The 12,199-nt window shown below is 52.8% G+C and overlaps 1 protein-coding gene across 1 annotated transcript in view; it reads right to left on the bottom strand.

The window, feature by feature from the left end:
* TAF1C (TATA-box binding protein associated factor, RNA polymerase I subunit C) overlaps window positions 1-12,199 on the bottom strand; it is a 31,481-nt gene that overhangs the window by 14,286 nt on the left and 4,996 nt on the right. Inside the window, 13 exon segments of the mRNA XM_068421904.1 lie at window positions 5,783-5,886; window positions 6,715-6,812; window positions 6,814-6,931; window positions 6,934-6,983; window positions 6,985-7,038; window positions 7,040-7,763; window positions 8,073-8,210; window positions 8,344-8,415; window positions 8,418-8,517; window positions 8,682-8,736; window positions 8,738-8,796; window positions 8,895-9,029; window positions 9,135-9,223. Coding sequence (XP_068278005.1) covers window positions 5,783-5,886; window positions 6,715-6,812; window positions 6,814-6,931; window positions 6,934-6,983; window positions 6,985-7,038; window positions 7,040-7,763; window positions 8,073-8,210; window positions 8,344-8,415; window positions 8,418-8,517; window positions 8,682-8,736; window positions 8,738-8,796; window positions 8,895-9,029; window positions 9,135-9,223 — 1,796 coding nt within the window.

Genomic DNA, 12,199 nt, shown 5'->3' with positions numbered 1-12,199 from the left:
GACCTGTCAGCTGCTGTATCCTGAACCGTCCTTTCTGAATCACCATAATGACCATCTCCAAAGGAGTCGTAATTGTTTTTGTAAAGGTGTGTGATAAGAAAATCCATTCCAGGGTAACTAATTGCTGTGATTCTGTCAATTGAGCAAATAGCCCATAAGGCTGGAATTTCGTGTGAATCACAAAAAATAGAAGAGGCAAGTGTAAGATTATACGTCCTGCTTGGGAAGTTATAAGTTTTTGAATTACCAATGCCAATTCCTGTTTTGCTTTGTCAGAAAGGATTCGAGGCGAAGTTAAATCTGAATCCCCTTCAAGGTGTTAAACAGGGTACTTAACTGTTCAATAGAAATACCCAGCACAGGACGAATCCAATTAATTGTCCCTAGTAGTTGCTGCAAATAATTTAATGTAGAGATATTGTTTACCAAACGAAGTTGTTGTGGCCGTAAGGTTCTGGTAAACAGTACCCATCCCAAATACTTCCAGGGCGGTTCTGTTTGTATTTTTTCTGGGGAAATATGAAGCCCAAATTGTTGTAAGGAGTCTTTTAGATGATTTACAGTTTTCATCAGTTCTGTCTGTGTCAAAGCTGCAATGAGAATGTCATCCATATAATGGTAAATAAGAGACTGTTTAAAAATACTTCGAGTCGGCTCTATTGCAGCAGAGACCACTAACTGACAAATTGTGGGACTGTTCATCATGCCCTGTGGGAGAACCTTCCTTTCTGCTCATCTTTTTTCTTTACTGTCGGCTTTGGGCAGTTCTTTTTAATATGCCCCATTTGATTACACTCAAAACATTTCATTTCTGCTCGTCCCACAACGAGTTGCTGAGCCAAGGCACTTGCAAGTAAAGTAGCTTTATGCTCTTCAGAACCCACATTCTGACAAGCTTTAATAAATTCTGCTATACTTTTGTAAGAGTTTTTTAGAGGGCCCAAAATTCTTTGACAATCTGCATTTGCATTTTCATAAGCCAATTGTAATAACAGCGTTTCTACTGTATTTTCATCATCAATCTGCCTGCTCAGTGCTGTTTGTAAACGATCAATAAATGTAACATAGGGTTCTTGAGCTCCTTGCCTGACTGCCGCAAAAGAGGGCTGGCATTTCCCTGCCTCTGGAACGCGTTTCAGGCACTTTAAAGCCAATGCAGAGATCTGTTGTAAACGCTGCCGAGGTAACCGTGCCTGTACCTCTGGTGTCTCATACTGATTAACTCCCAAATATTCTTGCCTATTTTCCAAAGTGTCTGCAGAAGCAGCCTCCTGGTACTCTGCCAGCCACACTGAATATTGTGCAGGTGTTAAAATCATCCGTAAAAGTGACTTCCAATCATGTGGTGTCATAGTATAGGATTCCCCAATGACTGTTACTAAATTTGAAGTATAGTTACTGTGCAAACCATAGTCTCTCACCACGGCCCGTACTTCCTTAATCATTTCATAACTAAGGTATTGATACTCAGGAGAATGATATGGACGATAGATTACCGGCATCGCCGTCAGCATGGCAAAATCTCCTTTACGAGCAGCTTCCTCTCTACAATTTTCTGCCAGCGTTTTGTATTTCGTTACATGAGACTCTGATGCCTTTTCAGCAAAGCCAATAGGTGGCTCGGCAGACGCAGGATACGGAGGAGCTGTTGGTGTTAACTGTGCTCCGCCCGTAGCCGCTGCCGCTGCTGCTGCCGGCTGCGAGACCCCCCGTGCCGAAGGGACGGCCGCAGCCGTTTCTTTTACCGATGTTAATGGTGGGTATAAATTGGACTGTATGTCTAGATCTGTGCAATCAAGATCGTAAGGATCGTCTGATTCTCCGGAGACTGTTTCATATACAGGCTCCTGTTGCTCCTTCACATCCACTAAGGTGTTAATAGGAGTGGATGCCAGAGATTGCAAATACTCCTCTGCAGGCTGGAGTGCAGAGAGTGCTGTAAAAACAACCCTCCACGTTGCTTCTAAATCCTTTAGAATATCAGACTGCAACGTGTTCCGTTTTTGTATTTCTACTCCCACTTTTGCCCAAATCTTTGCATCGTAAGTCCCTGATACAGGGAACCAGGTACAGTTGTCTTTGATCCATACTAATAACTGCACCAATTTCGCTAATTGGACCTTATAGCCCTGTTCGCGTAATATACGCTGTAATACCTCAGTGTAGAGCTTATGCTCTTGGGAACTAGCCTGTCCCATGTTTATTGCGATCGCGGAACTCACTGATTCTGGGGACTCTCTGGTCCTGGGGATTCTCCGATCCTGGGGATTCTCCGATCCTGGGGACTCTCCGGTCCTGGGGACTCTCCGGTCCTGGGGACTCACTCTCCGGTCCTGGGGATTCTCTGATCCTGGGGATTCTCCGATCCTGGGGACTCTCAGGTCCTTGGGACTCACTCTCCGGTCTTGGGGACTCACTCTCCGGTCCTGGGGACTCACTCTCCGGTCCTGGGGATTCTCCGATCCTGGGGATTCTCCGATCCTGGGGACTCTCAGGTCCTGGGGACTCACTCTCCGGTCCTGGGGATTCTCCGATCCTGGGGATTCTCCGATCCTGGGGACTCTCAGGTCCTGGGGACTCTCCGGTCCTGGCGCGCGCTAGCCCCTGACAATCCTTCGATCAGAGTCGCCGCCGCTTCTTCGTTAATCTTCAACCTTGTTCGGGCGCCATTTGCGGCGGGCGGCAAGGAAGGCACAGACTCTGAGATCGAGGATGCAAGGTCCTCAAGCCGAAAGGCCTAAGGCTTTTTATTGTTATGCTACTACTCTATTTAACTGCTACAATGCAGGAGCCAGACTAGGCAGTTCAAGATAACATCAACATTCACACACTAAGCACTCATCACCCATTCTGGGAAGAGCCAGTGTTCTGGACTCAAAACATCAACAACCATTCCTTGTTTTCAGCTCTGTGTTCAGAACTGACCTTCCACACATGTTTACTTCTTTCATGCCTCAAAAAGCCCTGTGAACTGGTCTTGGCTCCTTTATCTTAGAAGCAAGCAAAAACTATTCTCAGTGCAGTGTTCCCAAGCAAATCTTATGCTCCCCAAGTAAAGCACAGCTGTTTGCAGACTGAGGGTCTTCCACAGTCCGGTTGTCCTGTACGTGCCATGTGATGGCACTCAAGATGATCTGCTCCATAACCTTCCCTGGCACTGAGGTCAGACTGACAGGCCTGTAGTTCCCCAGATCCTCCTTCTGGCCCTTCTTGTAGATGGGCATCACATTTGCTAACCTCCAGTCAACTGGGACCTCCTCGGTTAACCAGGACTGATGATAAATGATGGAAAGTGGCTTGGTGAGCACTTCTGCCAGCTCTCTCAGTAGCCTCGTGTCCTGGTTTGGACTAGGACAGACTTTTCAGTTAAGTTTTGTTTAAGTGACTATACTTTCTGAAGTTGACTACATGCACTTATCGCCATGGAAACTAGGGTCCCTGTTGTGTCTCTTTCTTCCACAAAGGAAGGGACCATAAAAGTGTTGCACCTGCGGGGAGGAGCGGACAGGACAGGTGACACAAAACTGACTAATGGGGCATTCCATCCCACCCACGTCATACTCAGTTTAAAGCTGAGGGACCATGAGGGTCATGCTCTCTTCCCCTATGGCCGGCATCCTGGGAGGATTCTGCCTGCGCTCCTGAATCCGGTTCCTGCTGCTGCCGCATCTGGTTCAGGACTCCCCAATGCCTGCCCTGCAGCGTCAGCGGTGACGTGGTCATCATCGGGGCGAGCTCAGTAGCGGTTTTGTATACAGTTCATTATTTATTATACTCTTTTTCATTATTATAGTTTATTAAAACTGTTTTAACTTTCCAACCCATAAGTCTCTCTCCCTTTTCTCTTTTCCTTTCCCCTCTGGGGAAGGACAAGGTTAACAGAGAGTATATCTGCTGTCCTTTTAACTGCCCACCCAGCCTTAAACAGTGACACACCCCCAGGCTTATCTCTATGGAGCCTGGTTTTATCCCCTTCCCCCTTCAATACTAGTTTAAAGCTCTTTCAATGAGCCCTGCTAACTCCTCCACAAATTTCCTTTTCCCCCTTTGAGACAGGTGTACCCCATCTGCAGCCAGCAGGCCTGGTGTCATGTAGATGGACCCATGATTGAAAAATGCAAAATTGTGCCAGTGACACCAGTCTCAGAGCCAGGTATTGATCTCCTGGCTCTTCCTGTTTCTTCCCTCATCATTCCCTGCAACTGGAGGGATAGAGGAGAACACCACTTGTGCCCCTGATCCCTTAGCCAGTCGACCCAAGGCCCTGAAGTCTTCCTTAATTGCCCTCTGACTTCTTGTAGCAACTTTGTCACTGTGTCCTGGTTTCATGGGGATAAAATTTATAAAATCAAGTTTCTGTTAGATTTTGTTTCAGTTTGTGGCCAGCCATGGTGATCAAGGCCATTAGCAGTTAAATCCAGGGCAGCTGACCCAGGCTGGCCCACAGGTGTATTCTATATCATTGACATCAAGCTCACTATAAAAGGGAAAGCTTGCTGAGGAAGGGGAAGGTTCTTATTTGATCTCCTCTCCTTTTTCTTTTCTATTCTCAATGATTGCTATTCCTGGAGCAACTTGTCAGTGCTCTGTAGCTAAGTATAATTTTGTGTGTTTTGTATTATCATTGATATTGGTTTCCTTATTTTATTAAATCTGTTTCAATTTCAACCCACCAGTCTTCCTCCTTTTCCCTATTCCCTTCCTTGGTTGGGGAAGGGACATTAGGTGAGAGAACAACTGCCTATTGTTTAGCCCCAGACTAAACAAAGACACACTGCCAACCTGAAATATCAATAACGGATAATAATCCGAGGGCCTTACCAGGGTAGGAAGCTTTCTCTTCACATCTTTAATCCAGGCCCCAGGGAGGCAGGAGACTTCCCTGTCAAGTGGATCTAGTCAGCATATCAGGCCTTCTGTTCCCTTCAGAAGGGAATCTCCCAAGACAATGACCCATGTTTTTTCTTTATGGATGCAGTTTTGACACAGGGCTTAGGTTGACTTAACCTCAGCAACACCTCCAAGCTAGATGAACCATTGTCCTTGTCACTGTTCGGTTCCATGTGCAGAGCCTCATACCTGTTATGCAAGGGCACCAGGGAAGGTGGGGCAGTCATGGAGGAGATGTGCCTGCTGTGCCAGGCAGGAACTTGTTGCCATTGCCCCTTATCCCTTAATTCACTATGTTCAGCCAGGTGGAGAGAGAGAATAGGGCCCCTTGTCATGTGCCCTGTCTGCCTGTCAGGCCTGTCCCAGGGAAGGTAGGGTGTGATTCCCGTAGTGTGTCTCTCTTTCTCTTGCACTCCCTGATACTCCTCAACCTACTCACCTCCTCTCAGAGCTCTGTTACCGAGCAGAAGAGTTCCTCTACCTGGGTGCACCTCCCACAGGTGTGCTCACTGCTGCTGTCTAGTGCTGGTGGAAGAGCAGGGCACTCCCTGCAGCCTGACACCTGGGTGGCAGCGTGTTCCCACTGGAGCTCTGCCTGGGAAGCTGCATCAGTCGTGGTGGGTGCAGAGCTTAGAGAGGCCATGGCTCTCTGCCGGGTGGATACCAGCTCCCTGGTCGAGCTGGCAGAGCTTCAGCGCCTTTCCCGCGCAAACAACCACACAACGCCCTGTTCACAGCACTCCTAGTCGCCAGCGTTCCCCAAGGGCTTCTTTTATATGAGTTGGGGGGGTCTTGACCGCCGTTACTCCCGGCCCCGCCCAGGTCTCGTCAGCCGCTGTCGCGCGAGCTGTGGGCTCCCCTCCTCCACGTCCCAGGGAGCCCCCGGACTCACCTCGGCGTCCTGGGGATCCACGCAGCTGATCCGGGGGATGGGGCGCTTGGGGATCACCAGGAAGTGGACGGGGGCTTGGGGTCCACGTCGACGAAGACCGGGCACTGCCAGGGGGAACAGGGTGAGCCCCGCACCCGTGGGTATTGCCCCCCAGCAATTGCCCTGCTGTCCCCGCTGCCTTGTCGTTTTCATAGAAGATGGTGGCAGGCACACTGCGGGCGATGATCTTGCTGAAGATGGTATGCTGCCCGCCCGCCTCCACGCCTGCCGCCGCTGCGCCTTGCCCACCTCCCCATCTTGCCTGCCGGGCGCCGTGAAGCGCCGCTGGAGCGGAGAGGCACACGGAGCCTCACGGTCTGCCCCCGCGGGGACGGGGACCCCGTGGCCTGGGGTGGCGGGGACATGCGGGGGGACAGGGGGACACACAGGCGAGGGGGATGGGGGGGGGTGCAGCGGGGGCACATAGGGGTGATGTGTATGGGATGATGGGGGTGCACACGGGTGCTCGGAGGCCCCATGCAGTGCCGTGCGAGTGCGCACGACGGGGCTCACGCCCGTCGCGGACCTTACCCCGGGGTGGGAGCAGCGGCGAGCGGGCCGCAGGGCGAAGGCACGACCAACCCCCCCACCTCCCCTGACCCCGCGCGCAGCGTCCTCAGCATCACCTAGCCGCGCGCCGGCCCACCCCACCACCCCATTCGGCTCCCGCCCCTGTCACTCCCACGCCTGGATCCCGGCGCCTTAAAGCGCCCGCACGGCCCCGCGGGCGACACCGCCGGGGCGCGGGGCACCATGCAGGTACGACCCACGCACCGGCCCGCGAACCCCCGCCAGAGAGGAGCGCGCCGAGCTCCCGCCTGACCCTCCCCGCCGCCAGTGTCCCCCCAAGGACTCCGGGACGGAGGCTGGGCCAGGCAGGGTTTATTGGGTGCCTCCCATGCAGGGGCGCTTGCGGCGAGGCTTAGAGGCGGAGGAGAGCTGGCTCTGGGAGGAGGGGTTGCAGAGTTGTCTGGCCTGGCTGCCGGGGTGGGGCCTACACTACCAGGTAGTCCCACAGCGTCTTCTGCCGCTTCTTGGGGATGTCATGGCAGCACAGGCTCAGGGAGAAGAGCAGGGCTTCATCGGACACCAGCCCCGCTGGGGGAGAGCGGCAGCAGAGGGGGCTGCGTTGCTCAGCTCCAACAGCTCAGATGGGTAGGTGAGAGGAGGTGAAGCTGGCCGAGAGACTGTGCCAGCCCGGAGCTCACTTCTGCCACCACCACTGTGAAGCTTGTCCTCTCTTCCCACCACTGCCCCCAGTCCCCAGACCAGGCCACTGTCAGACAGGTACTCAGGGGGTCTGGAACCCCTGCCAGCTCTGGAGGCTGCAGCAGAGCAGGGGACTGGGGCTCCCAGCACTGGATACAGCCCTCTTCCCCCATGGCCTAGTGCAGCCACGGGCATACCTGCCCGTGCAGGGTCCTGGGGCCCACGGGCACCTCCAGCTCTTTCTGGGTGAAGAGGTGCTTCTGGCTGAGGTTAGGGGGCCAGGTGTGCCAGGGGGGCTCCCTACAGCCTTTGGAAAGCACCTTCAGCCAGCTGCAGTACAGCAGGGCTGCAGCTGGGCTGGGCACAGCCAGGGAGGGCTGAGGGCTGGTACAGGGCTCCTGGGAGCACTCGGCTTCTTCCAGGGCCACTGGCATGCCTGCGTCCTCCTCTTCCTCCCAGTCCTCATTGATAATCACCTCCAGGTTGGACAAGTAGAAGGTCTGCTCTTCCTCCTCCTCTTCTTCCTCACTGCCCAAGCTTGGCAGGCTGCCAGCCAGAGCCTCGAAGAGAGGGGAAGAGCTGGAGTCTGCCACGGCCTTGTCCCCCCAGGCAGGAGCATGGGGCTGCACTGCCTCGTGGGTCAGCCTCTGGCAGAAGACAGCCCCAGCCTCGCAGAGCTGGAAAACCAGCAGGGACTCCCACGGCCGGTCCTCCTGCAGTGTGGCGGCCAGCCCTGTGGGGATAGGGCGAGCATTGCCACCGGGGTCTGGACCCTGGGGCCCCTCCTGGGGCCTGGCCAGCAGTGGGGGTCTGGCTCTGTACCCCCATGTACATGCTCACTGCTGGCTCTTGCCCCCCACATCCTTTTTTAGGCATTTAACCTCTCGCCCTGTGCATGGGGTTGTTCAAGGCTTTGCTTCTGCTTTTTCACTCCCCATCCCAGGGCACAGCAAGGGCTTTACTCTCTGCTCCATCCTCGCAGCCTGGGGGCCACACATCCTCCCCCCAGGACCTGCACCCCAGGAAGGTATGGGACACTCACCGGCAGCAGGGGCGCCAAGGCGCTGCTGGAGTGGGCACTGGCGGTGCGGGAGCTGGGCGGGCAGGTGCTACAGGCAGCCGGTGATGCTGTGTAGCTTCTGCAGAGGCCCTGCCAGCTGACAGGCTGACTGACTGCCCCCTGTGGAAGGACATGCCAAAAATTGCCCAGTGAGCACCGATGCCAGGGCAGCAGCTGGTCCCAGCAGCGAGGAGACAGGGATGCGGGCACAGAGAAGACCCAGCCCCACAGCAACCCGAGCGCCGTCTCTCACTCTGGTATTGCAGCAGCAGCAGCTCCTGGGTGCGGGATGTGCCGAGCAGCACCTTATGGCTCCTCCCAGGGCCCCCGACATCACGTGGGCAAAGAGGGGGGGGGCCTTCATCACCTGTGCCCACTTCAGCACGGGCACCAGCAGCAACCACTCATCCAGCATGTACACTGAGAACTGGGATGGGAAGCACAGCTCAGTAGGTCTCACCCCAACAGCCTGTGGCAGCCCCTCTCAGCTGGGTGATTCCCCTGCCCTGTGGGCACTGGGAGCTGGTGCTGTGCTGGGGTTGTGTCCCCAACCCGGCTCCTGGCTGTCCCCCTGGGTATGGTGGGACTCACCTGGGTGGTGACGAGGTGCTGGGAGGGGTGAGCCCTGCCCAGGTACATGGGCTGGCTGCTGGCAGCCAGCTTCCTCACCCACCTTGAACAAGTCAAAGTGGCATCTCTCAGGGGTCTGCAGCAGCAAATTGGGGTGCTGTCAGCACCCCAGGCTGGGGGACCCTCTCCCCCGCCTGCCGCCATCCCCATGCCCACCCTCTCTCCTGGGCTCACCTGGGCATCCAGGCACTGCAGGCCGGTGCAGTTGGTGCAGCTCAGCACCCGCAGGTGGGCAGTGAAGTTGCTTCAGCGCCAGGGCAAATGGTCCCAAAAAACAACAGTCTGGGGGTTGTGGTGGAGTCGCTGCAGCTTAGGGGGAGAAGGCAGTGCTAGCACAGGGCAGAGCTGTCCCTCTCACTTGGGCCCACCCCAAGACCCAGGGGTCTGTGTGAGCCCCCTCCTGGCTCCGAGTGCCTGGTCTCACCCAGTCTCGACGCTTCAGAGATAGACGGCTCCGCTCTGGGTGCGGATGGCCAACTCCCCAGGGAGGCAAGGGTTGCGGGACATGGGCCATGGTGTGGGGTTCCCACGGGACAATGGTCACGTACTGAACGAGCTATGTCCAGGCATGTCCAGGGGGTGGTAATGGGGTGGTGATGAACTAGCCAATCATAATACAGAACAAGGGCCTTGGCTATGAGACCAACAAGCTATGGGGGAAGTTGAAGACCTTGGCTATGAGAAAAATAAGATATAGGGAAGTTGAAAAATAAGAAAGAATGCTGCACCTGCAAGATATAACTTTTTAGCATAAACCAATCAGAACTAATATAGAGGCGTGTGAACAAAGCATACTAACCAATCATAATAGAAATGACATGTACACAGAGTGTGTACAAAAATAGAATAGTATAAATGTACCCTCAATAGAATAGTATAAATGTACCCTCAGATATGTAAATAAACGAGACCTGCTTAACGATCATATTGGTCTGCGTGCATTTACTCCGTGCCCTCTCAAGTTAACAGAAACAAGTGGCGCCCGAACACGGGCCTGACCCCGGACCAGGGGCCCTTCGGCCGGAGACTGCGGAGAAGCAGCGGACAACAGACTGAAAGGGAAGGGTGAGAGGAAGCCAGCTGTAGAGTGCTGCCCCGGCACTGGATTTTCGCACCGGGAAAAAGAAACGGATGCGGTTCGCAACGGGAAACAGATGCGGTAAGCCTGAGTTTTGCTAGCAAAGGAAAACCTGGGTAGGGCTTCCCAGGCAGCTGGGGGAGGAATGGGGTCTACCCTGACCAAGACAGAAGTGGCAGTGGTGAAACTCCTCCAACATATACTCTCTGAGAGAGGAATTAAATACGACGAAGCTGCGTTAAAGCAGTTACTGTCCTGGGCAAAAGATAAAGGACATTTTACAACCTTTAATGATGTCTTTGAAGTGCCTTTATGGAGAAGATTGGTGACTCTGGGATGCGGTGTCAAGTGGTGATAAGGAAGCCTATAAATTGTCTACTACATGGAGGCTGGTTAGCGAAGCGTTAAAAGGAATAAAAGCAGAGAGAGAAGTCACACATACAGCTTTTATGGCTTTAGGACCACAGGCACCTACTACCCCCTCTCTGTTTGCGGGACCAAAACCTCCCACGGCCCCGGTGGCTGTACCAGTGGCAGCTCCTTTACTGCCGTGGGTACAGACGGCTCCGAAAAAAGCCGAGGAGCGGGGAGCGAGTAAAATAGATACAGATCTATCAGAACCGGTAGTGCGCCCTAAAACACGAACTCAATTTGGACTAATTGATTCAGACGCTGAATGGGAGACTTGGCCAAAACCCCCTCCGAAACCCCCTCCTCCTCTCATTGATATCTCTACGGATGAGGCTGAGCAGGAGGACAAGAAGGGGGTAAACCTGCTTCGTATCCACCTTTACCGGATTTGCCATTTACGGAGTCAGCAGTATCAGAGTCACAAGGATTTAAAGGACCGTTACTGTCACGTAGTATGAAGTTAGTGGAGGAGGCTGCACGAAATGGACACGAAATTGACATGACAGAGCTTGGTAGACGACTGGAAGAATTAAAGAAGGAATTGCAGCAGCACCGTTCAGCCAACGCCTCGAGACACGTGACTATGTCTCCCCCAAACCCCCCTCTGTGTTCGGGACAAGCATTAGGGCCACCTCAACCTCCTTTACAATTCCCTACTCCACCTTTAGGTCAGGGCTGGGGGGGGAGGTTTGCGTCCATCTGGTAATGTGGGAGGTGGGGGAGAGAGTCAGCGTCCGCCCGCGTATACAGGGGAAGAGGGGGGAGGAGTGAAATGGAAAGGGATCATTCGAGATGCGTTATTAGAAGGAGTTATAATTCCACAAGCATATCCGGTGATTGTGGGTGCGGGTCCTGAGGGGAGAAATATTTGGCAACTGTTAGATTGGAAAATTGTAAAAGAAGCATTGTTACTACAGTTAGCGAAGGACAACACAGATGAGGACTACAGGAAAGTTGTTACAGGGATGGCGAATCGTGGCCCCACCTTAACCGAACTAATGGATGCTTGCGGGAAGGTAGGAACCACCACATTTCAGATGGAGCATTTAGCAAAAACTTTTGCGGCGGCAGTTAAGGTAGTTCATCGTTGTTATACATGCGAGCAAGAAGGTCACTTTAAGAAAAACTGCCTTAAGAAGTCGAAGCTGAGTGGGAGAGGTAACTCTGTTTTGATGTGTCATTGCTGTGGGAAGCCGGGGCATTTTGTGAAGCTGTGCAGGTCTAAGTATAATGCTCAAGGTCAGTTGATAACAACCAGCTGCAGAGTGCAGGGAAACTGGAGAAAGAACGCGGGGAGGAACTGTGTGCTGACACAAATGAATCTTTATACTACCGTAAGACAGGGACCAAAAGAGCCGTTTTTACCTTTTGTCGAGAGATTACAAGAGGCGGTTGAGAAACAAGTTTTTGACGTGCATTTGCGAGAGACACTGATAACGCAGCTAGCTAGGGATAATGCTAATGCTGATTGTCAAAAGATCATTGAAGCTTTACCTGGAGAACCAGATTTGAATGCTATGATAAAGGCTTGTGCAAAAGTGGGTACTGTGGAACATAAGGCTCAAGTTATGGCTGCGATTAGAACTCAGGAGATACAATGTTATAGATGTGGAAAAAGGGGGACACAAATTTAACAGCACCACGACATACTACTTCAGAGGTACAGCAACTGATTACAGAAATAGAAAGCAGGCTACATTCCAAATTTGTACATCGTATTGATTTGAATCAGGAAATACAAATTATCACTTTGTTTGATAGGCAAATTCCGTATGCAATAATTGGTCAATGGAATTCAGAATGGTCAGATCCGTTACATGTATTGGAATTGGTTGTTTCTACCTTCAAGAACAAAGAAAACTGTCCCCATGATTGCAGAGCTATTGGCACAGATTATCATCAAAGGATGGATGCGATGTCAGGAGTTTGTGGCCAGAGATCCTGCATCACTAACCGTTCCTATTGCAGTTCAATATTTTGAGTGGTGTAT

The sequence above is a fragment of the Nyctibius grandis genome, chromosome W, assembly GCF_013368605.1.
Source record: "Nyctibius grandis isolate bNycGra1 chromosome W, bNycGra1.pri, whole genome shotgun sequence".
NCBI lineage: Eukaryota > Metazoa > Chordata > Aves > Nyctibiiformes > Nyctibiidae > Nyctibius > Nyctibius grandis.
Note: the sequence above shows the minus strand (reverse complement) of the source record. Positions and strands in the feature narration are given on the sequence as shown.